General features: G+C 44.3%; 1 protein-coding gene and 1 long non-coding RNA gene across 3 annotated transcripts; one reads left to right on the top strand and one right to left on the bottom strand.

Annotated features, from left to right (window-relative positions):
• Positions 1-3,239: 3,239 nt before the first annotated feature.
• Positions 3,240-5,099, top strand: LOC127323279 (uncharacterized). 2 transcript variants are annotated; one of them, XR_007865511.2, is made up of 3 exons: positions 3,240-3,591; positions 3,631-3,780; positions 4,538-5,099. It is a non-coding gene; the product is annotated as an uncharacterized lncRNA (long non-coding RNA). The 2 variants fall into 2 exon arrangements; XR_011743374.1 differs by having other exon boundaries at positions 3,240-3,780; positions 4,538-4,670; positions 4,764-5,099.
• Positions 5,100-14,916: 9,817 nt separating this feature from the next.
• LOC127323296 (probable membrane metalloprotease ARASP2, chloroplastic) lies at positions 14,917-16,473 on the bottom strand. Its single transcript, XM_051351457.2, has one exon. It carries the CDS (start codon positions 16,366-16,368, stop codon positions 15,109-15,111), a length of 1,260 nt encoding a protein of 419 aa, XP_051207417.1. The 5' UTR covers positions 16,369-16,473; the 3' UTR covers positions 14,917-15,108.
• Between the last annotated feature and the right edge of the window lie 9,243 nt (positions 16,474-25,716).

Genomic DNA, 25,716 nt, shown 5'->3' with positions numbered 1-25,716 from the left:
TCGGTTACGGTACCTAAGCGGTACCTTGAGCGGTACTACCGCTCGTGAGCGGTACTACCGCCCCAGGTACTGCAGGGGTACCGCAACGTGTTTCTGGGGGACGGAAACAGCGCAGACTCAGAGCGGTACCGAGGGCGGTACCTATAGGGGTAGCGGTACTACCGCTACAGGTACCGGTAGTACCGACCTGGCTAAATCTGGTTTTCTTCCCCTTTTTCTCTCCAACCTTGTTACCTCGCTAAACACACACAAAACCAGAAAACCTATCAACTACGCTTCAGTCTTCCGATCTTGACGCGTCCGGCGAGGTCACCGTGCTCTTACAAATCTAACAATGATACTCAAGGCACACAGTGAGATTACTCAAGTGTTGTCATCAAACACACAAAACTTGGGGTGTGAATTTTGCTCTTACAGAGGGCCCTAAATAGGGCCCGATATGCCAACCTAACATTGAACGATCCCAAAGCGGATAAACACCAGGACACACTATCAACTATCAGAGCCGGCCGTCAATGCGCCCGAAAGGCGATCCTGTAACGCCTCCCATGCCATAGCCTCACCCGGGTGGATACCCGTTTGAACTGGATCACCCACTCGGCCCGTGTCGCATCCGTCTCCAATAGTAGCAAGTCCACGCATATCACAAAGGGAGTTAGGAAATTTTACCTAAAAGGTCACCCATCAAACCATCGATCAAGACAGAACATGGTACCCGCTTCATCCCCTATTGACAAGACAATCCTCGTCGTGATCTCGTGCTTGAAGTCCCGGAGGGATCTCCAAAACTGATATCCCTCCCTTCTCTCACACGCCATGAGCGGTCGACTCCAAAGGTACTTGGCTTTAACCAGTTAAATCCATAGACCCGTCTAAGTATCAAGGCCACAATAGTATTTGTTCGCATTAGCATCTCACATTTTCAGATTTATATAATTCTTGAAGATAATTTTTCATCTCTCATTCAATTTTGAAGATCCACCTAGATATTTGATATTTGACTATCTTTCCATTGAGAGACACAACAGTCTTCCATCCAAAGCGTAGCTGCGGCACAATAGATAAAGTTTCGGAATTCCGGAGACCCCTTTGGAATTGATGAACGATTTATAGAAGTCTCAAACCTCAATGGAAGGTGCATCGAACCAACAAGGAGCATCATATAGATGACCTTTCATGTACATCTAGACTTATTTTTCTAAATATCTTACATAGAGGATACATTGAGGAAATATAATTGGCATATCTATTTTATTTAGGTGGTTTGATTCAAATGTTCTGCACATATGTACATGTAAATACCTAGGCAACAATATATGTCAGATTATACACGGATATTTAGTTGACTTTACTCTATGATATTCATCAATGGTAAACAACATGTAAGCCTATGTAGTGTCGTGCCGTTATTTGCATCACATTCCAGAATGTTTTTGAAGGAACGGGCAGTCCGTCTGCCATCCAATTATAAGGCTTTATTCGGCAGTAACCTTCCCTAATTTATTAGACATGTTTTTTTTTTACAAATTTTGTACTATTGAATTTCTAGCCTCCATTAAAAAAAATCACTGCTCGACTAAAAACACCCATAGGCTTGACTGTGCAAGGAGGCGGTAATTAAGCCAACATGGTACTACATGGAGTTACGAACAAACAAAGAACACCAAGAGAACTGAGGCAGTGCAGGGCGCTTGACAGATCCATGCGACATTACATATTTAGTCTAGCAGAAGTCAGCACCACCTCCACGACAAAGCAGCGACCATGCGCTGGTGCTACCGGAAGGCCATGTAAGCCAAAGAAACTTTATGTTTTTTTAGATGACCCAAAGAAACGGCGATAGGCAACTCCGCAACTGGTGCAGGTCATGGGAGAGGTGGATATACCTTTAGCTCGTCGAACTTGCGGGAAGAGGCTGTTGGCTCCCCTGTAGTTGGGAATGGAGGCCGAGATGAGCGGAGCCACCCGAGTCTAGGAGATGCACTGGTGCACTGATCTTCTAGAAGAAGCGGCGTACTCTAGAGGATGGAGCTCCACTTCCGGCAGAGGACTCATCATCTTGTTCCGGCAACGCGTGATTGGCAGAGTGGGAGGTGGAGGCCGCAGCGAGGAGAGAACGAGACGGCCTGGGCAAGAGTGCCACGAGATGGGCAGCCTGAGCTCGCAACCACCAATCCATGCACTGGCGAATAAAGATCAGAGGTGGCCGGTAAACAGTGGGCGAGGCGTGGTGGTGCCGGGATGCATGAACTCTGGAAGATCGATTTTGTGTTTGGACCCAAAAAAAACTTGTCCATGGCGAGCAGGGGAGGAGGTGGGAGGTGGCGCGGTAATTCACATGATGAGATATGTAGCAATGAGCGTTGTGGCGACCGACCGACGAGGCCGGAGGGCAGCATAAAAAGATTTCATCTAGGAAGTCCATAACATCCAGGCCTCGAGGGCAAGGAGACGGGAGGCGGAGCCAAAAAAAAAGTAATGAACAATCGCAAAATATCTTTCCTAATTAATTTGTATTGTAGATACGGTGAGCATTTGAGATTGTTTCCTAATTTATCACCGTGATTGATTGATACCGTGATTGATGATACCATAATTCTGTGATGGCTGACAAAAGGAAGGAGGATGACAGATTGAAATCGCCGCGTGAGATTGTTTCCTAATTACATTGGACGAAACGGAGACCGTGAAATTGATTGGATGGCCAGGATCTTTTCAATGACAACCACCAAAGTGCGTTGAGTGTCAAACAACCAACTCCCATTTAATAGTAAAGATTACCGTGATTGATGATACTATAATTCTGTGATAGCTGACAAAAGGAAGGAGGATGACAGATTGAAATCGCGCGTGAGATTGTTTCCTAATTACATCGGACGAAACGGAGACCGTGAAATTGATTGGATGGCCAGGATCTTTTCAATGACGACCACCAAAATGCGTTGAGTGTCAAACGACCAACTCCCATATTACCATTTATTTAATATTTAATATTTATATTATATAAATTATATAAATATATATTTATATATTATTTAATTTAATAGTAAAGATAATTGATGCCCCCATAGGGCCTCACAGCGTATCCACATCTGCAGCTTGGCACTCACGGGCTGCCGGGCTGGGCAATCGTTTCACTTGGGTCTCCACCGAGTGGGCCACGTGGCGCCTCGTTATTGGCCCAGCCTAAAATATCTCTCCATCCACGCAAGGCCAGAACCAATCCTTATCCCGTCACAATCGTCTCCTCCCCAATCCCCTCCTCATCGTCCGCCGCCACAGCCGCTCGCGCCGTTTAGCCGGCCGCCAAACTCCTCTCCGCCCCTGCTTCTCGCTGCCGGCGACTGCGGCCGCTGCTGCGCCATCCCCGCGTTCGCTTCGTCCTCACCATTCAATCCCCTGCCGCATACCGAGGCGGAGCAGCAGTGTGCACCTGCTCGTCGTCTCCATCCCCGACGGCTGCCCGACGGAACCAGCAGCTTGCCGCTTATTTGTCGCCCCCGACGGAAGCAGCGCCCCGCCTCATCTTCACCATCGCTGGCGGCTGCCCGACAGAAGCAGCAGCTCGCTGCCTCCTCATCAATGTTGGAGGTCTGGTAGCAAATTCCTTCCTCCTCATCAATGTTGGAGGTCTGGTAGCAAATTCCTTCCTCCTGCAACTGCACTTCGCGTCCTCCAGCCCCAGTGCCCCAAATCATGAGAGAGGAGATGGGTGGAGAATGAACCAGAGGCTACGTATCCAGTATCCTCCATCTCTGGTCCCCTTTGTGTGTGCTTGAGGTACTCAGTTTTCTTTTTCTCCTGCTCTATGTTTGATCCCCAATTTGCTTTAATCTTTGTTATGTAGATTTTTTTTATCGATGCCTACAAGGTGCTCGATGAAAATCCAGGTAGACTGTCCTCGATGAAATATATGAGAATTTTTTTAGGAAAAGATAATTGGTGATATGTTCAGTCAAAGCAAAAGAGAAAGTAAGAATCAAAAGAGAGAAGAAATAATTTTGGTTCAGCCACCATGATTAGTTTGGTATATTTTTTTTTTTTTTGCCTGTAGTATATAAATAAATGCATATTGGATTTTTACCTCTCGTATTTGAAGGTGGAATCTCCAGCCTGCTCTGAAGGGCATCGCGTCGGAGGCAAGTGTTTGCCCTTACTTGCCCAGAGGCAACTGACGGCCTCCTGGACAGAATGTGCAAAAGTAATATCAATGCCAATAGTTGTGCAAAAGAAATATCCTCCCAGTATGTAGCATATCCAAAATACTACTTGCTAATGGTTTATTTGTTTTGGGGTTAACTTTTTTCATGGACTGATATTAGTTTCTTTTGCCCTAAATCACTCTACAACAAAATGCGCAAAAGAAATATTAATGCTTTATGTTGCAAAGTTGTTTTGGTTTAAGCACAAGCAAGCGGATTTGCTACTTGCAAGGTTGTTTGTTAGTTTGCTTTTGGACAATGCAAGCCAGTCAGGTGGTAGGTGTCACTGATTTTAGAGCTCATGACTCATGACTAAAATCGGGTACCTTTTCTAGGTAAATTGTGTCTCCTTTAATTCCTGGTATGGGTTACTTAAATTAATTCAGTATCAAAGATGCTTCGAGTGGTGAGGAACTTGACTGCTTCATCATAGAGATGTTGAAGATCTACTGTGCTTACAGTATAAAGGTAAATAGAATTTCGGTAAATCCATCTTGAGCTATTTTCCTTGAATGGTATAATACAACAATGTTTGATTCTGATCTCAGCATTACTTTTCAGTTGCCTACAATATTGTTGGATTCCTTTCTCACATCAAAATATAGGTACATGTCACCCTTTTAAATCAGTCCACATTGTATCTACATATTAAAGTATTTTTATTTCAATATACAATATAGTATACATGGTTTCAGCCTTTTAGATGTTGTGTAGAGTGGATACCTTAGGTTTAATTTCTACGGTAATAATTGCTATAATGGCATGTTAAACCTGGTGCATCTACGTATGGTAAATTTTCTTTCCCTATAAATCTGAGACACCTTTTTTTTTTTTTTGGGAAGTGAACCTGGTACCTGTTTTATTTAAAGCCATGTTAAACCTGGTGCATCTGATAGCGATGGGGCTTTGAGATATGTTAAGTCACTTCTCAGCAGATTATCTCTACATGGTTTTAATTGTTAACTGATACTTTCTGTTTGTACCTGTTTGAGATTTTTTTTTTTTAAATCAGCGAAGCAAAGGATTCAGTTCTTAATTACTGAGACATGTCAGCATGCATTCAATTTTTATGGTTCTGATTGATTAGTATTTGGATGTTTGACTGTCCATACCATTTTTTCAAAATCTCCTGTTGACATAGGAATACCAATATAGAGTTTTATCTTCCTTCTAGGTTTTAATGCATATGTGAACAATCCCCTTTATTATTTTGGCATTGCCATTCTTCAGAGTATACTGTATTTTACATGGTAGAAAGATTGAGTGTCATTATAATACTAGCGCATAATCTGTGTATTGCTACAATCATATTAAATCCAGTATAGTTACATTGGCATTAGTTAGTGCAAATTGTTATGCTTATGAGTTTTTCCGCACATCTCTCATAGGACTCCTGCATTATGATGACAATACAACATCGAACGGATGGGCCAAGTTGAAGCTTCACTATAATTGTGCATCAATATGGTGTACTACTCTACTATCAGATCTATTTTTTTTCGAAAAGGGGGAAAATTGCCCCAGCTTCTGCATCCAAAGGATGCACACGGCTTTTTATTAGATTATTCATGAAGTCTTACAAGAAACAATACAAAAGATCACTCTCGAAGCAACCTAACTAAACCTACAGTGGGATGTATAGGGTGACAATACACCAACTCACATCATCCAAACTAAATGCCTTCCCAAACCGCCCAATAGCAGGTGAGAAGCACATCCAGTTAAGCAGACTCTTAGCGCACGCTAACGCCCACGCCACAGGAGTTGCTTCTGCCGTCTTCCTCGACTCCATCTTCAAGAGAGATAATCGCATTAACCTTGCAAGACCTGCCGTCGATGCCACCATGACGCCAGACGGCTCCACCATCCACTCCACCAACATCCGCCAACATCCAGCAGCTGCTCCAAAAACGATACCCCAAGAGGTAGAACGACGCAGAGCGCGCCGCCATCGTCCGATCCGGGAGACCCGGACCTAGGGTTTCCCCCGGAGCAGCACGAGTGAGAGACCGCAGACTGCGACGACGATGCCTTCAAGAAGGTAGCGGCGTGACACGTCGCCATCGTCCGCCAACCGAGGTCGGAGCACGGTTTTCACCGGCAGCCGCGCATCCCGAACCCGCCGAGTGTAGTGCCAAGACGGGCAAAGATGACGCCTTCGACAAGGTAACGACGTCGCCCGACGCCGCCATCATCCGCCAAGACCGAGGCCGAGGCTCGGTTTTCACCGGCCGCCATGACACCCCGGACTAGATCTCACCGCCACGCTGCCGCCCACACGGCCAGGGCCACGGGCCACCACTCGCCGCGAAGAAGACGGCACCGCTGCCACCATCCGGAGCCGCCGCTCCGGCGTCCAGGGCCCCCGCCGAGACCACCACCAGCAGCCCCTCCAGCACCGAAGCCCGCCGCCACCGAGCCGCCAGATCCCGAGAGCCACCCGCCGCCACGGACGGAGGAGCGGTTGCCGGAGTCGCCGACCAAGGGGGAGACGCGTCGGGGGTGGAGAGCGTCGCCGGGCAGCGGCCTCAGCCCCGGCAAGCCCAGCCTGGCCACCTTCCTCCATGCGGCTATGCTTGGCGCCGGGGACCGCAGCCGAGGGCCAAATCCCCGCCGCCCCCTTCACCGGCGCCGCGGCCTTTGGCCGGCAGCACCTCGAGGGGCGAAGAGGAGGGAGAGAGGGGGGAGGGCGGACGGGGCGGCGGCGGCTAGGGTTTGCCCCTCCCGGTCGCTAGGAGGAGCGACGCCACTATCAGATCTATGTAGCGCCTTGAATATCTGTATACATTATTATGCACACCAACGGTGGTTGTATACATTGTTATGTGCACCAACAATGGTTGTATCATTGTTTATTATATTTGCATTTTGGCCATTTTACTGATTACTGTACGATGTTTGTTTGTTCCATCTCTATTCCTTTTGGTTCTCTTCTATTAGCAACTGACATGCTGAAACAGTGAGACCAGTAGTGAAACAAATAATTGAGTATCAGATTTCCGAGAACCAAAAATGATACAGCTTACATCATAAGAATAAAATTCATTGCTTCCAATATCTAAGAGTATGAGATTCAGGACTTATGATTTTTATCTTAATTGCTTCCAAGTAAAACTTAAACAATATATTATGATATTGTCAATTATTTGTATCATATTAATTTGTAATAAACATTAGAATGAGTTTCACAGGGTCGTGCGCCAAGGCGCACATCTAAATCTAGTATATATAATTGTTGCAACCATCATATCCGCCGAGGTGTGTTGCAGCGATTTTACCATCCCGCTACGCAGCTACAGTTCGGCCCGACGTGACCGGGCCGCTACTCCGGGAATTAAGTTACCGACGCTTATTGGGTAGGGTACCATCGGATTGGACGTCCCAGTTTTGCTTCTTTGCTTATCGGCCTATACAAGGGTTCGCTCCTCCTGCAGAATCACCCGTCCGGAACAAATTTGGTCGCCGGACGCCTCGCCTCCCCTGCACCTGTCTCTACATCGCCGAGAGAAGAAGCGGCTTCCTCCACGACGGCCACTCTTGCACTGGGATCGAGAGCTTTGCGGGTGATCTGGACACCGGAGTCGTGTTTTACAGCCTCAACCGCTGATCCAGGTCTCTCTCTCTCTCTCTTGCACGAGCGGAATTGGCATGTCGGTTCGTACGCACAGTCTCGCGATTCGCGAAACCCTAGCGAGTGAGTGCAAGGGAGCAGTCTTGCAGCCAGCGGAGAAGCTTCGCTCGCGAGGCATCGTCCACAAGACGATTCAGGTGGATGGGAGATGTGGCAACACTCCGTTCAGATCCAGGTGTCCTACAACCATCATATCCGCTTCAACTTCTATTGCATATAATTTGCGTGGCATTGTTCCAGTTAATCAGTTGTTCTCAACTAATTAAGGTATGGTATCTGGAGTGGAGCCGGTACTGTTTTATTATTTGGGAGCAGCCTAGATGATTTGGACTCTCCGAAATACACTTCAGTATACTCCGATCGCAAGAACGTGATTATTATTGCTACGCTTGAACTTAGTGGAGAGAAAGTTGCCATTCAGGTATACATGTCTCGTCTGCCATGATTCCATAGTGGCATGAAGAACTTTTTTTTTTGAATTTACCAATAAATAATCAGTTGTTAATTGGAATTTAATTTCAAAATTATATTTAAAAAAGTCAACAGTTTGATTCGGAAAAAAGATGTCGCTCATGGTTTAATCAATCTAGAGAGACTAAACTCAGGTTCATGTATTATTCTACCTTGGTCTTTGGTTTAATTTCTAAGAAACAACTAAAAAAAAAGGACGTACCCAGTGCTAAGAGCTCCCGCACTGTGCGGGGTCTGGGGAAGGTGTTAGTGGCAAGCCTTACCCTCACGAAGTGCAATTTCTAAGAAACAACTAAATAGATATAATTTATTTTCTGCAACTTTGGTTTGTCTTGCATGGTAATGTTAAGTATGCAAGTTGTAATAATAACAAAATAATGATAGCTATTGATTGATATAATTCTCGTCTATAATTATTTATTTATGCTAAAATTTAGCCATTTTTATTTATTGTTGTATGCTAGGTTAACAGTTCTGCTAAAAATGTTGAGAATGACAATTTTGCTATTGCCATTGCAGCTATGGGACTAAATTTGGAGATGTCACAAATTTTCTAGGGGATTTCAAGGAAACCAGTGAACATATTTCTTTTAGTTAGTGGTTTTGGTGTTGATGCAAATAATTTCATATGATTATTTTGTTATATAAGATTTGTATGATGTAGCCTTGATCGGTATGCCCAAAAGTTGAAGAGTTTTGAAGATATGCTATGCTATTCTTGAGAGATTCTTTTTGGAAGAAAGAATAGAAGAGCAAAGAAGAAAAGAAGAAAAAGAGAAGAAATGAAAAGAAGAGGAGAGGGTGCTGCGGGCGGTACCACCGGCCTGGCCATGACCGGAGGCTCCGATCGTGGTACCGCCCGTGGTACCGGGGAGCGGCCTTGTGGCGCAGATGGGTGCCAGGGGAGTTTGGAGCCCCGGCGGTACCTTGGCCGGTACCCCAGCCGGAGGCTCCGGCCTCCCCTCCCGGCCCGTGGCAACCTAGCCCACCTGTGGCGCCGTGGCTTGCTTCGTTTGGCCACGCGGATCGACTGCGGGCGGTAGTACCGGCCCAACCTGGCCGGTACTACCGGCCAGACCTCTCCAACAGCAGGATCCCCACAGGGGTATTTATAGTGCTTCTTCTCCAATGGTTCTCTCCCTCACTTCTTCCCCAAAATCTGAGACACCATTGTTGAGCTCCATTTTCCTAGATCTCTCTACCCCTCCACCCAAACTTCACCATACTTGAGGATTTGGTAGAGATGACCTATATCTACTCTTCCACCAAAGGGATTTGTGTTTCATCAACATTCTTAGTGGATCTTTGTGAGGTGACCTCGAAGCTACTCTTCGTGTAAAGCTTCGTGGTTACATCTTGGGAGCCTCCAATTGGTTGTGGATGTGTGCCCCAAGCTTCGTGTAAATATGCCGGTTGCGACCTCAAGGCAACCGCTTAGTGGAAGTGGGCTAGGTCTTCGTGGCGTTGCTCACAGGAGACCTTAGTGAAGCCTTCATGGCTTTGGTTTGGCTTTCGTAGCAACCACACTCCTCCAAATGTAGACGTACCTTCTTGCAAAGGAAGGTAACTACGGGAATCAACTCCGTGTCTCTGCGTGCTCTACTCTCGGTTTACTTCTATCCTATTATATCTCCTATATATTGCTTAGCTATATCTTGCTTAGTTGTTAACCTTTTCATATAGGTAAATTCACATAGTTGCATATCTAGAGAATTTACCTTTGTGTCAAGCCTAAATTGAAAAAGAACTAAAAATTGGTTAGCACATATTCACCCCCCCCCCCCTCTAGGTGCGGCATACGATCATTTCATGTTTACCCTTTGCTGTTTTTCTCATGATGGATCATTTATGCTTCCTTTGTTTTGAGGAGTTGGATATACCCTTGTGGTAGACTGCAAGACTTGGTGGGTTGATCCATCATTAGGCCTGGTTGAACCTGTGAAAATAATATCTATACTTGAATATCTATCCTGTACATTGTTTTCTTTTGTTTCATTGCTTGTGATTTAATTGGTACTCTCCAAACCTTCCACGAGCATAGTGACATGCATCAACGAATCATGAGGGTTCTTTGACAAGCTACCAAAGTATCCATATTCAGATCAGAAGATCAAGGGTATATTTATCTCTAAACTAATAGGGTATTGAAATTGCAATCAATACAATTATTTTTTATCCTTTAACCTACCACTTATTTCTATCTCATTAATCATTACGTGCTGGTTGCCTGACTGATGCTGGACTACTCTACGACGAGAGAAATATCAGATGCTGGTCCAGGAACTGATGCTTCTATTGCTCAAAGTTTCAATTGATGACAACTCCACAACAGGAAACAAACATGCAAGATCGAAATGAGCAAGCGACTCAAGTCAGATGAAGACCAATATTTCCAAAAAGCTGAAGCAACATCGATTCAACAGCTGCGTATGTATCTGTACTGCCTACGCTATTATCTTGTAGTACTACCAATGCGTGTAAATGTGTACTTCTTGAACACACCAAATCAAACAAAAAAGTAGCACGTCCTGCTGTCGGCGTCCCGTCTCCGAGGGAGCAGATATGTCCTCATGTTGCAACGACCCACAACGGGGCTAGCTAACTTATTCGCATTTGAATATGGTTCATGTGAGCATATGATGGCGTAGTCAAGCTCTGGTCAGGCATACATACTTTTTACTGATTTAGAAAAGATGACTCCCTAATGACATACATACTTTTTACTGATTCAGAAAAGACGGTTCTGCTGCCATTTGGTAATATATCGTGTGTGTTGCATTGTACAGAATTAGCCTCTTCATAAAAATTTGATTATTGCTTACGAACTTAAACATTAGGAGAGATTATTGTTCTGTGTATATTAGTGTGCATGGAAGGTTATATTTCTCTTATTAAGTTTTGGTGTGAGATTATCAGTGATGCAATAAGTGATTCTACACACGATTCTACACAATAAGAGATTATCCCTAATTTGATGTTCTTTAAGTGAATAAGATCGCTTATGTAGGCCCTCCTTGCCGGTAATTATGCACCTTTTTGTGTAGGATTACTGGTGTAGCAATAACTTGAGTTCTAGGGCTGCAGCCAACAATTCGGAGGGAAACGAATCAAACAAGAAGAGTGGAATAAGAGATTGACAGTGAGATGCTTTTGCATATATTTTTTCTTAATTGTGCTCAAGTACGAACACCAACAAGCTAGAAGGAGTTCATGCCATCATGGGCTCCTCCATCTCCTACCAGTCCCTCCAACTCGACCGTAAGTATCTCCTCAATTCCCTCAACGAGACCCTGGATTGGTCTAAATAACGGGCTATAACAAATTACCTTGCAGATAATATATGTTAACAAAAGAAAGGTTTGTATCCAAGATATTGTGGATTTATGAGGAAAATCACAGCACTGTCTAGAATAAAACTACTCCCTCTGTTCCTAAAAAAAGCTGCTCAACTTTGTCTAAATACAGAGGTATATAGACATATTTTAGTTATAGATACATCCATATCTAGAAAATGTTGAGTAGCTTTTTTGAGACGTAGGGAGTACAATGTATCCCATGATTTTTTTCTTATTTTGCGAGATACATTTTGTTCATATATGGATTTCATAAATTCTTTCTCAGGAAAATCTTTTCAATATAGTTGGTATACTGTCTCATGTGTTTGAATATAGTATCATTTAATATCTTAACATGTGAGGTTCCCATGGATGGCCTTAGGTGTGCCCGTATGGAATTACAGATTTGTTGTTTTGGCATCACAGGAAGGGGTTGTTACAGCTGACACATGCACCAAGTTAGACTACAAATATGCATCATGATCTGGATTTTATTTTCCTAACTAATGGATACTTCAAGATGCAACAATAATTTGGCATTGCTGCAGGTGGAGAATACATGATCTTGACCGGTCTTCCCGATAGCAGGTTATTTTGCGGAAAAGAATCTTAGGAGTTCATTTTGATTTCTCGAATTCACATGATTATATATAGTTTTTCTGTAAATGGTTAGGCTGAAAATGACAGTATTCCAAAGTATTAGTGATTTAGTTCTCGTGATATCTCTCGAGCCTATTATTAATGTCGGCTAGCACAAGTGTTTTTTTCCTTGTGTCAGAATGCTAGGATTAATGTTCTAGAGATTGAAAGCAATAATGTTTTCTTTGCTTCGGCGGGAACTATGGTTCAATAAATATTTATTTTCTTATTTCTTTCTTGTCAGATATGCTAAATTTATTGTGAGAAACTCCTCATCATTTGGTTATGGCAGTTTCTCAATTGAATCTTTATGCTAGCAATTTGTAATTTGCAGTTTAATTTATGCTAGCTATGCATACTACATGTAGAACTCATGGTTAAACACTTTGCATGAAGAACTTCATTGGTTGTCCTGCTTTCGTCTAACCATTTCCCCTTGAGTTCTGCCTATACAAAATTCTGTGTTGTATTTTCATAAATTAATTACTGCTCCCTCCGTAGAGTTTTCTTAGTCTGACATCGTAGTTTGAATAAAAAAAAAGTTGGACCATAGGTTTGGTCAACAAAATATAAATTATATATCACAAAAGTTAGTGTACAAAGTCCACTCTTATTCGTATGTACTTCAATGCTATAATTGTAGTCAGCATAGGTCTTATTTCCTTCAAATTTGCCTATGTGGCCATATGACTATCTTTTTTTGAACATGCCATATGGCTGTCTCTGCACAATAATAAAACCCATACACAATTTCAAATTTGCCTATGCGGCCATATGGCTACCTTTTTTTTAACATGCCATATGGCTATCTTTGCACAATAATAAAACCCATACACAATAATAACACCCATACATAATATCTATAATATTTCCGGTGCCTCTTTTCCTAAGATGGGCGGGCGCGGCAACGCGCGCTTTATGGTCTAGTAAATAAATAAAACCAAGTGGACAAACTTACAGGCCAAACCCATACCAGAAAAAATTAAAGATAAATAACCAAAACTGCAGCCGAAACAGAAATCTAGATAACAAATCAATCATTGACCGATCGACTGAGGGCTAACAAAATTCTTGGTGACCAAAAAATAGCAAAATGGAAAAGTTCATTAGCACGTGAAAAAAATAGAAGAAAAAAATTGTAGATAGGCCTAAGCCCTACGAACAGCTTGTTGAGCAACCACCTCTGCCTCCTCTAAAATCAGCCCATTACTCCAGCAACCCAAATACAAAAGCTACAACAGGATAAAAATAGGCTGACACAAACCGGAACAATACAATCAAAAGAACAGGGCAATCGATCGAGAGCTAACTTTATTCTCGGATAGCCTAGAATTAGCAAATCTGATATTTATATTATCTTCAGATATGCAAAGTTACGTGTCAAAATATTGAGAATTTTGAGATACAGAAAAATGACAAAATTGTGGCTCTAAAAATGAAAAAAAAAACTTCATCCCAAAATTTGTCTTCTTTTCTTGTTTAGATCACGAATAATAAACATATTTGGAGAAACCTGTGTCGTACATAGTATATCTGTAGATGTACTCATATGTATAATTTTCAAAGGGCTTCATAGAACTCAGGACCTAATAACATTTTTCTTTTGAGATGGGCCTAATAACATGAAATGGAGGGAGAACGGAATTGCCTGAATAGATCTTGTTGCTGGTGTTAGCACATCTAAGTTTTGCTGAAGATTTACAAACAAAAGAATTATATTACTATTTGGAGTCCATGAAAATTGACATGGAGGGCGTAGTCCATATTACTACATGGCAACACTATGTCACTACAATAATGCCTTGATGTTTAGCGCAGTTATGCTCTTTGTATTCCACCGCGCCTAGGCAAACTATTGTAAAAAATATGTTCCAGACATCCAGTCATACAAAGGAAGGAGATAACTGAAACTGATTCAGATCAGGGGAATGCATAAAAGGTTGTTTGACACAGAGATACTGAAACTACTTATCACTATCACACACCAGCCCCAACTCGACAAGTTCTACCAGTGTAGCTTCTTCCGTAGGCGTGGTGTTTCTTTTGATGTTTTTCACTGCTTGTTTTCTGGTACTTTAAGCGGACCAGTGTGGTCAGGTGTTACTGCTGTAGGTGCAGCTGAACTCTTGTAATCGTGTTAGCCTGTGGGCTTTATTAATTTAATGTCGGGCACAAGGTGCCTTTGGTCTAAAACAAAACTATATCACACACCAGAACATTAACCTGACACGGCTTCTCACCCACTCCCATAACAGTAATTACTTTTCTTCAGGTTACAAATCTAGCGATTGTCAGAAGTACAAACACTATAGTGAGTTGTGCCTATATACATACAGTTATATTTATCCTCCAACAAAGGAGTCAATAACCAAAGTTCAAATCTAATAACCCAGTGCATGGAATTTTCATTTCAAAAATCGCTCTCGAGGCATATATTCAACCATGGACAGGTGCATGGAGAACTAAAATTCTAATAACCAGGTTCGTAGAATTGTAACGTCGGTAAGATCGTATAGAATACCAGCACACTACATCAGTATATATCTAGTTTTGTCGTTACAACTAGTCAAATCTGATGTATTCTAATATCACCATGAAGAAATAATGTTAAGCCAGGACCAAAGCATCAGCTCCCCAAGAAGGTGTAACTTTGTAAACTTTATTCAGATATATGACAACAATACAAGAAGCTATGATCAGTATAGCAAGCTAGATTGCTAGAACAATACCATCAAAGGGCAAAAGGGATCATAACTACAAACCTTTCCAATGTCTGAAACTGGCGATAGCTGCCTGTGATCCAGTTTGAAACTGGCGATAACCTGAATAATCACAAATTCTGCTTGATGAAGTCGAGATTGAGTGTGTCGCGCACAATAAGGAACATGCCAACCATAAGTACCAACAATATCCCCGATGACATGATCCTCTGCTCAATCTCGCGGGGGATCTTCTGCCCGCCGCGGGCTGCCTCGAGAAGGATCAACGCCAATGTCCCACCGTCTAAGGCCGGCAGCGGTAGCAGGTTTATTGCTGCGAGGTTGAGGTTAATTACCGCAGCAAACTGAAACAAGCCGTCGGCGCTTGACCTGGCCACCTCCGCGCCGACCGCGATTATTGCAACCGGGCCTGACACCTTCTCCGCCGTCTGCGAGAAGTTGAGAAACGTCTGCTTGAGCCCGTCGAGGACCGTCCCGCCCAACGCAGTGAACTCGCGCACGGCGAGGACAGTGGCCTCGGACAAGTTTCTTGGGTGGACGCGTGTGACCCGGAAGTTGGGCGAGAGCTGCACGCCGATGCGTCCGGTCCCGTCTGCACTGGTGTCCGGCACGACGGTGAGATCAAGGGACTGCTTGTCCCTGATCCCGGGCCCGGTTCTTGACACGGTAACGAGGACCTTCTTGTTGGGACTGGCTTTGATGAGGTCGACAAGGGCCGGCACCGACGGGTCAGGCGCGGCGCCGGGGACGGCGAGGATGATATCGCCAGGAAGTAGCCCGGCGCGGGCGGCGGCGGAGCCGGGTATGACATCGGGAACTAGGACCCCGGTGAGCAGCGCCTGGACAGGGACGCCGACGGTGAGAGCTTGGGCGTAGACAATGAGGAAGGCGAAGATGAGGTTGGCGATGACGCCCGCGGAGACGACGAGGAGGCGGTCTGGGACGGGGCGGTTGCGGAGGAGGTCAGGGTCGTCAGGCGCGAAGCCGGATTCGGGGTCGTCGTCGGGGAAGCCCACGTAGCCGCCGAGCGGGATGGCCCGGAGCGCGTACTCGACGGGGCCAAGGCGGAAGCGGGCGAGGGCGGGGCCGAAGCCGACCGAGAACTGGGAGACGTGGATGCCCCGGGAGGTGGCGGCGACGAAGTGGCCGGACTCGTGTACGAGCACGATGGATGCAAGAACCGAGGCAGCGGACGCGACAGACTCGACGCTGGCGAGGAGCTCGGATGGGGAGGCAGCGACGGCGACGGAGAAGTGCTTGGAGAGGTGGAGATGACGGTGGCGGCGGAACAGAGGGAGGGGAGCGGCGGCGTTGGAGTGGGAGTGGAACGGGGCCGGGAATGGAGGCTTGGAGATGTGGGTGGTAATCATGGTGTGAGGGGAGGAAGGGGAAGGGGGAGGAGTGGATAATCTGGCATTCTTGAGAGCTTGAGAGAGGTGTGGCCAGTTTCTTGGGCCTCTGCCACTGCGCTGTGTGGTGTGGATTGATAGACCGCGGTCACAGCACAAACAAGATTACAAGAGTCAGCTTTGTCACTTGCCAGTTCAAGCCCGGATATTTCATCATTGGCCACATTTTCTCTAAGGTTAGATTATTTATTTTTTTAAAGGGGGCAAAAGTTTTGCCCCATTCATTGAATAAGAAAGAGTTATGGTTTGTTACAAGTCGAGTACAAACTCGGAAAATAAAAGTTCACTCTCGCGGCATGATAGAACCCAAGTGTGTAGCACCCTCCGCGCTCCAAAGAGCCGCCTCTCCTTTAATTTTAGCTACAACAACCATCGGCATGGTGGAAACCTTACGGAAAACCCTCGCATTGCGCTCGTTCCAAATTTCCCAAGAGGTGAGCATGATGAGAGACGCTAAGGATTTCCGTCTCGTGCCATTGACGAAGATGAAGCTTAGCCACCAATCTTCGATCGTCACGAAGTTAGGCCAATTAGAGGTGTCGACCGAGATGATCCCAAGCCAAGAAAGTAAAGAGTTCCAAATCCTCCGGGAGTAGCGGCATTTGAAGAGGAGGTGTGTTGCGGACTCGGGTTCCCTCATGCATAATTGGCGAACCCCGCAATTTGGCCATCCACGCTTTTGGAGCCGGTCAGCCGTCCAAACACGATCTTGCAACACGAGCCATGCAAAAAAGCTTGCACTTAGGAGGGGCCGACGCGGCCGTGTAGACACCCGAGTTAGTGAACTTCCATTTGATGGCATCCGTAGTGCCCTCGGATAGGCGAACCTCATGAATCCTTGACCATAGATCTACAAACTCGGAGATGTTGTTTGTCGAGATGCCCCCGGCGGTGTCGATCTTATCAATCCAAAAATCAAGGTGTAGTTCTTGCGTTTAGAGATGGCGAAAATGGATGGTGCAATGTCCTTAGGCTTCACACCATCAAGCCAAGGAGCATGCCAAAAACTCGCAATGCGCCCATCTCCGATGGTTATGGTGGTAGCCACATAGAAGAAATTCATATCCGTGTCATCACAAGGGTGGTCCGCACCAATCAACGCCTTAGAGGGATCTTTCCAAACAAGCCACGGCCACCTAAGCCTCAAAGCTCTCGCAAATTTATCCAAGTCGATGATGCCGAGACCACCTCTCTCCTTCGACCTACAAACAATTTTCCAATTAACTTTGCATTGCCCCCCCCCCCCCCCCGCCCCCCCCGATACTTTGTCCGTCCCCGCCCAAAAGAAGGACCTTTGAAGCTTGATGATGGTTTGCAAGACACCCAGTGGCACCACAAGCGACGTGATGTGGAAGATGGCTTGGGAAGTGAGCACCGATTTAACCAAGGTGCCCCGACCGGCGGCGGCGATAGTCTTGCCTTCCCAAGGGACGAGCTTGGAAGCCACTTTGTCCACAAGGGGCTGCACATCGACGCCCTTGAGGCCTCTAGCCGAGAGAGGCAAGCCGAGGTAAATGATCAAGGGCGGAGCAACGAATGGGTACGGCAATGCTCTTGTGCATGTTAGTAACAAGCCCCCTAACTTCCCCAAAGCCTTCAAGAATATGAGCCAAAGCCACAAAGTCCTCTTTGAAAGGAGCAATGAAGATTGTCGCGTCGTCGGCGTAGAGGGATGTGCGAATAGAAGGACCACGCCCACGAAGCCGATGGAGGTCACCATTAGCCGTAGCCAAGTCAAGTAGCTTCTGCAAGGGGTCAATGGCAAGGTCGAATAGAAGAGGAGATAAGGGGTCCCCTTGCCGCAGCCCCCTCCCATGCACAATAGGGGCCCCCGGCACACCGTTGAGAAGCACGCGGGAGGAGGAGGTGATGAGAAGAGCCGTAACCCAGTTTCGGTACCTCGATGGAAAGCCACATCTTTGCATGAGGTCAAGCAAATAGTGCCATATCACCGAATCAAACGCCTTGTTGATATCAAGTTTGAGAAAAACTGTGGGTGTTTTTGTACGATGAAGCCTACGGGTGAAGCTGCGGACATTTAGAAAGTTGGCATGGATGGTCCTTGTCTTGATGAAAGCGCTTTGGGACTTGGATATGAGAGTGTCTATGAATGGGGAAAGCCGCAACGACATCATCTTCACAATAATCTTAGCCACGCCATGAATGAGGCTAATAGGCCGGAAGTCCGTGAGTTGCTCCGTGCCATCTTTCTTAGGCAAGAGTGCAATGTTTGCGGAGTTTAGCCAGCAAAAGTTCTGCGCATGAAGGTTGGAGAAAAGGTAGATCACTCTCATAACATCGACTTTGATTATAGGCCAACAAGCTTTGTAGAAAGCCCCGGTGAAGCCATCCGGGCCGGGAGCTTTGTCACTAGGCATAGATTTGTTGGCCCCAATAACCTCCTCCTCCGTAAAATTCTCCTCAAGACCCGCAAGGTCGCAATCGGAAAAACCATGCCCGCCCAACTGAAATCACGATGCCTAGGGGGGGCCTTTTCCCATAACCGCGGAGAAGTGTTGTTTGATTAATCGTTCTTTCCCTTCATGATCGGTGACCCAACCTTGGCCATTAGCAATTCTTTGGATGAAGTTTTTCCTTCTTCTAGCATTTATCTTTGTGTGGAAGAACTTCGTATTTGCATCACCCTCCTTCAAAAACTTGATGCGCGTGCATTGCTTTTTCCTAGCTCGGTCGAGAACCGCCAAACTAATCACCCTCCTCTTCAAACTCTTGCGCAAGTCGTACTCCTCGGGGGAGAGAGTCCTTGACTCTAGAGCCACGTCAAAACGAAGAATAACTTCAAGAGTCATGTGAAGATGTAGCTTATCATTGGAGGAAAAATCATGGCTCCACCGAGGCAATCTTGTTCCCAACCGCTTGAACTTGTGGAAGAGGACATGGCAAGGCTCGAGATGAGGAACATGCTCGGACCAAGCTTCATTCACCACATGTTGGAACCCCGGCATCTTGATCCAAAAGTTCTCGAACTTGAAAGAACGAGGTCTTCTTGGCCCCACCACACCGGCCAAGAGCAACGGGAAATGGTCCGAAAGCGAGGAAGAGAGGGCGTTGAGGATATGGTTGTTGAAGGAGATATGGTTGTTGAAGATTAGATTATTTGCCACATTCTCTTACAATCATTTCTAATTAAGACCAACACGCCAGAAAAATCATCTAAAACACCACTAGAATTGCCATGCATAGTTTTGCTAATACATGCGCTACTCCATTGCCTACACCCAGCCTTCTTAATTTGTTTTGTTACAGGAAAAATAGATTTATTGATTAGTAGGAATACAATCAGTCTTAATCGCTTCAGCGATTTCCAGGGGTGAGTTTCGAAGACACGCTGCAATACAATCAACACCAACAAAACTAAATAAAAATATGAAATAAAACATTAACAAATAAGAAAGTATATACCTAGTTACACATATCTAAATATTAGATCTGCAAAAAAAAATTGTTCAACTAGGTGGTTTTTGGCATGTGCAACTGGCTGAATAAAAATTTATTTACACAAAAAGTAAAATTTTAAAGTTTCAATGCTAAATGAGTAGTAGTGTACTTACAAAAGTGACATAAAAATCATGAACAACACATACAGAGAAGATCAATAAATGGAAAACAGACAAGTGCTCATTTCTAACATTACATTGAACATGCAATCTTCTACAACCATGGTTTTAAATTGTGCAGTGGGTCGAATTTTAAAAATTTAGTGTGAACCATAGTGAACAACAATGATAGAACGATTTAAAGTAACTAATTTTTTAGGCGGTTGCATATTTCAAATTTGCTTAAGTATTATGTTCAAATATGATATTCATAATATGAATTGGTACATTTGTTTTATTTAGTCCTCGAAAAAATTGAGTTTGAAGTTTCTGAGCTAAAAAATGGTCTACTTTAAAAAAAACTTGAAGAACAACGAGGAAAAATGTAAAAAATGAAAAGAAAAATCAACTAGTAAAAATTACCCTCTTGGACATTCCGAATGTGGAAGAAGGTGTTGCTGGAAGAACAACAACCGCTCGTCGTGGCAAATGTCCACCACAGTGGGGGAAAATAAAGAAAAAAATAGGTAGTTACTATCTCAACGTAAATGAACGAAGTCATCCTACTACTACGGCTCCTTACTTATTTTTGTTTTTTCAGGATCTCAAGAATAAGAGGTTTTCTTTGGTTGTTTTCAACCACTGAGAAAAGAGAAAGGGCGGTCATTTGGTTCTCTAGCAGAAAGAATGATCGCGTATGCTCAGGATAACTTCTTTCAAGTCCTAGAATGTGGGCCAGCGTAGAGAGGAAAAGTAAATATTTTAAATGAAGATGTAGTAGGGGTCGCGAACCGTATGGTACACAATTTGGTTTTGGAAGATATGGCACCAAAAGTAGTAGAGCTGGTCGAACCCTTGCTCTCTCGCTTTAACTTGGTCTTGAATTGCCCGAATTGGATACAACCGAGCCATACAAAAAGAATTAGAAAAGGTATGATGCAATAGCAGTGGAAGGTGACTTAGCAACTTCAATCATTTCTTATAAAAAGGAAGGAATGATTCATCCAGCTACGAAACTCACCTTTGGTTTTCATCTCAGTAGGTATATTATTCTATATTTTCCCAAAAGGACATGCATTCATTTCTTTCTTCTCGGGTGATCACCACAACTAAAACAACAACAACAAAAGAAGAAGCGCAGAGCAGTTCTTCAAGGATCACCTCACATGGGCGGTATGTCTCCTAGGCCGCGTTAACGGCACATAGATGGTCGAGGCACTTCTAGACGTCATGAGCTTGTCTGTAGCCAAACAACATAGAACGTTGGTGGAAGGGAACCAATCAAGTCACCAAGAAGTTATCGAAACTTGGTTTAGTATTAAGGTTCTCCACTTCCGGCGTTTAGCTTGCCTTTGTCTTTTCCCGTTACTAACTAGTAACTAGTATGTTTTATCCAAGTGGATCCACGCCGAGCTTTACCCCTATGGCGAATGGCCTCCGTGCCGACCCTTCCTTAAACCCACCCATCTTCCTCGTCTCCGGCATCTCTCCTCCCCGCCGCCAGCGGCCACGGTGGCCGGCGGTGAGTGGGAGGGAGGTCTGGAGCTGTAGAGTTAGGTTGTTTTATCTTTTCCCCTCTTAATTAAACCAGATCTAGGGTTCGTCCGGCCAAATCTTTTCTGCCTATCCATGGTGGCCGGGCGGTTGATTTTGGGAGGAGGCGAACTCCCCAGATCTGATGACTCGACTCTTGTTCGTATGCTTCCCTGGAACGTGGTGGCGTTTTCCTGGACGGGAATCTCTGTTTTGGTCTATTGCTGGGTAGCCATGGTGGCTACTCAAGGAATCGCCTCCGCCTCATTGCAGCGCCCCTACAGCTGGGCTGGAGCTGCACCGTTTTGGTACAAGGCGGAAATTGAAGGCGGCCTCTCCACTGCCCCTGGCAAATTCGATATGTTCTTCTACAGGAAGCCCTGCCTGGTGAGTTCGTCTGATTGTTGTCAATTAGGCGGATGTGGTTCTACTGCGCTCAAGGACGGATTCGAGTATGTTGTTGCAAAAATTCCTGCACATGCGGGAAGGGATCCTTTTTCCCTTCCTCATTTTTCTGCTCGGCATCCGTTTATTGCGTGTGATGTTCACTATTGCCAAATGGAAGATGATGGCCAGGTGCTGGGGGTGGTTGCGATGGCGCTGAAATCCATGATGAACTACCGTGTGCATTATCTTCCTGATGGCAGCCCTATTCTGAATATGACCTTAATTTGTGGGTATGTCAACATAGCCTGGAATGAGATCTATATGGAGATCTCTGAGTTTGGTTCACCACCTATTGGTTATGCTGCCCGGAGAAACTATTTCAACTAGAATCATTTTAGTTGTGTGAACTTGAGGAGCAAAGTTAGTACAATCGTCACATCTTGGCAACATTTCTATGTTCATACGCAACAACTTTCAATCAATGGCAGCCTAGTAGGTGTTATAGAGCGAGCTTATCTTACATTCTTATGATGCATAAGTTTACCTTTGGTTGATGACCCTCTTGTTGAAGATGTCGTCCCCGTGCTGTTCGGGCTGTGTCACCGGAGGTGGATGACATCACCTTCGTTGTTGACCCTCTGATTTGACAGCGGGAACCCTTTGAGTTTGAGCTCGATGAAGGCTATTCAATATCTACAACTCAATCCTTACAAGACTCAAGTGCATACGCCAGATAGACAGTTGGAAGATTCAACCGTGGGGCATCAACTGCTATGGAGCACAAAGAAGGCCCTTGAAGATTGCAACCGCAGCAAGTTCGAGCCCAAGCTATCGTGGGACAAACGACCGATGTTTGACTCCTGTTGTAGTCTTAGGTCTCCTCTATGCTTAGCATGGTTTTCAAGAATCTGTTATGTGCATGTTAGTATTTTTGGCTCTTGCTATTTTCAGAGCTTTGTAATCTTGTACTGTTGAAGGTTAATATATCTTTTATGTTCAAGAAAAAAGTGGATGTTGTTCTGACACTCCATAAGGAGAAGAGGGTGGTTCTACCTTATCTTCAGGCAACCAACCAGCCACATCCAATTCCGATCAAGAACTTGGAGGTATGGTTGAGTGGCTTAAGGCATTGGTTTGAAAAATCGACATACAAGAAGATTGTAGCATGGGTTCGGATCCCATTTCCTCCAGCACGAAAGTAGAACGAGCGGGTGAAATTACGTGAGAGAAAGAATCTTAGATTGATGCAGACCTTTTTTGGATTTCTTTTGGGTGCACTCTTCCCTTTTTTAGAAAGAAGGGTTTAATGGGAGCGCAAGGGGTAGTTTAGTTTAGGTTGGCTCTTTTTTACATACCTTATTTATGAAAGTCAATGCCATGGAAAAACAAGGCTTTTAAATAGGTGACCCAACCAATCAAAACTCCCTTGAGTAGCTTTCCACCACGTGCTACTACTTCCTACCTAGCAGTCACCTCTTCCTCCTCTATTCCATTTCTATTGCAATATACGAATTTAGGTCTAAAATCCCGCTACTTGAAAGCCTGGTCCGTAATCCCCTCAACGTGAGACTTTATTTTCCTCTGTCTAGAAAGATGTTTCAATTCACCGGGTTGCGTGTTGCGTGATCATGGATTCAGCATGTAGTTCAAAAGGTTGATCTATTTGGTAATCTCCTGATATATGCTTCCTTCTATCCGTTTTCCTTCAAGAGGTTGTGCATCCAACCTGAACCTACTTTTGACTCATTTTGTCTTTCTAGGCTGGTGGGCCCTTTTACCATTCAGCTATGAGTGCTTTAACGAGTGAACTAGGTTTTTATTTGAGAGCGAACTAGGTTTTTACCTAAAAGGCTTTATACTTCCGCTTCTCCAATCCCGCTAATCTAGAAGATGAACTGACTACTTGTAGGAACGGTAGGTTGTTCTTCCTCTAGGTCTCTCCATTCCAAAGTTATATTTATTTGTGGTTGTAAGAAACTAAAGATTTTATTGAAAGTCAATTCACTTTTTTTCTTCTTAAGACATGGAATGTCATTTATATTAATATCGTGAAGATAGCAGTTACACCTAGCATCTGAACCAACAAGATGTCGAAAGACATCAACGATGCACATAACCAAGAAAAACTATAAAAAAAGAGAAAATGGAAGCAAAGACCCAGTCGCAGTGATGAAACACTCGTCATGTCAGCACTCTAACAACCACCGAAGACAACACCATGAACACAAAAGAGATTCTCAAAAAGAATGCCTCAAAGAAGCAAACAATGCACAAGCATCATCGTCGCCCGATCGAAGATCTTGGGATTTCACCCTGGAGAAAGTCCGAGTTCACAACAATGCCTTCTGCAAGGCTATTGCCAGCTACAACCAATGAAGGCCACAACTTGGACTTTCACTCTGGAAAATCACGACTAGGTACTCAAGGAGTGATACGTTGCAAACGTATCTATAATTTTTGATGCTCCATAATTGTTTTACACCAATTACTATATGTTTTGTTTACACTTCGTGGTATTTTATGCATTTTTATCCAACCGGAGAATTGCTGTTATTGGTTTGGGGTGTCCCTAGGTTTGGAATGCGAACTTTAAGGTGTGCTTTTGCAGCCCTATGCGGTGAATTGGTGTTCGTTATCCAACCAGAGAGTGGTTCAGAGTAGCATAGTGAAGAGAAGATATTTATGTATTCAATTATGATATCATTGTTGAGAGTGTCCACTAGTGAAAGTAAGATCCCTAGGCTTTGTTTGTAAGCATAGAAACACCGTTTACAACCAGTTCTGCTACATGTTTGCTTGCTGCCATTTTATTTCAGATTGCAATTACCACTTATAATCATCCATGTTACTTGTATTTCACCATCTCTTCGCCGAACTAGTGCATCTATACACCTGACAAGTGTATTGGGTGTGTTGGGGACACAAGAGACTTCTTGTATCTTAATTGTAGGGTTGCTTGAGAGGGATAACTTTGACCTCTACCTCCCTGAGTTCGATAAGCCTTGGGTGATTCACTTAAGGAAAACTTGTTGTTGTTCTACAAAGCTCTGCACTTGGAGGCCCAACACTGTCTACAAGAATAGAAGCGTGCGTAGACATCAAGCTCTTTTCTGGCGCTGTTGCCGGGAGGTAAGGTAAAAGGTACTCACATCCTCTGGCTACTAAGCTATCTTCTAGTACCGTTGCTGGTGTGTGAGTGCTCGAAGTTATTTCCTTTAGATTGTGCAATTATATCTTTTTGTTTCTTGTTTTTATTTTCACTAGTTAGGCTTAATGGAAAATAACAAAAAAATTAGAGAGCTTTATAGTATTTATCTTGAGTTAGGACATGATGTGTTTGAAGAGAAAATTAAAGACCTATGGAACTTTATTTGCATGCTAATAGCATTGTTATTAGTATGAATTCTTTGAACACCAATATTGCCAATGCTATGGAAAAGTCTAAGCTTGGGGAAGCTAGTTTTTATGAAAAATGATCTTTTTAGTTCCCCAGCTTTAGAGGAGAAAATTTTCTCTGATGATATTTTATCTCCCATATGTGATAATTCTAATGATGCTTGTGATATTTTAAATGAACCTACTGAAAGTATTCCTATTAAAATACCTATGAAAATTGTTGAAAAGATCATGGATGAACGTTATGCAGGGGATGGAACAGTTCATCCAAGTGATCACTTGTTGAAACTTAAAGAACTTTGTGAGTTGTTTAAGGTTGCAGGTTTATCAAGAGAAAATGCCGTAAAGAAATTATTTTCATTGTCACTTAAGGACAAGGCAAGGGAGTGGTATCCTCATCATTCGGAGTGGAAGGAGCTTGAATCTCTATTTTACT

Source organism: Lolium perenne, chromosome 4, assembly GCF_019359855.2.
Source record: "Lolium perenne isolate Kyuss_39 chromosome 4, Kyuss_2.0, whole genome shotgun sequence".
Taxonomy (NCBI): domain Eukaryota; kingdom Viridiplantae; phylum Streptophyta; class Magnoliopsida; order Poales; family Poaceae; genus Lolium; species Lolium perenne.
This window is presented reverse-complemented; position numbering and strand designations above follow the sequence as displayed.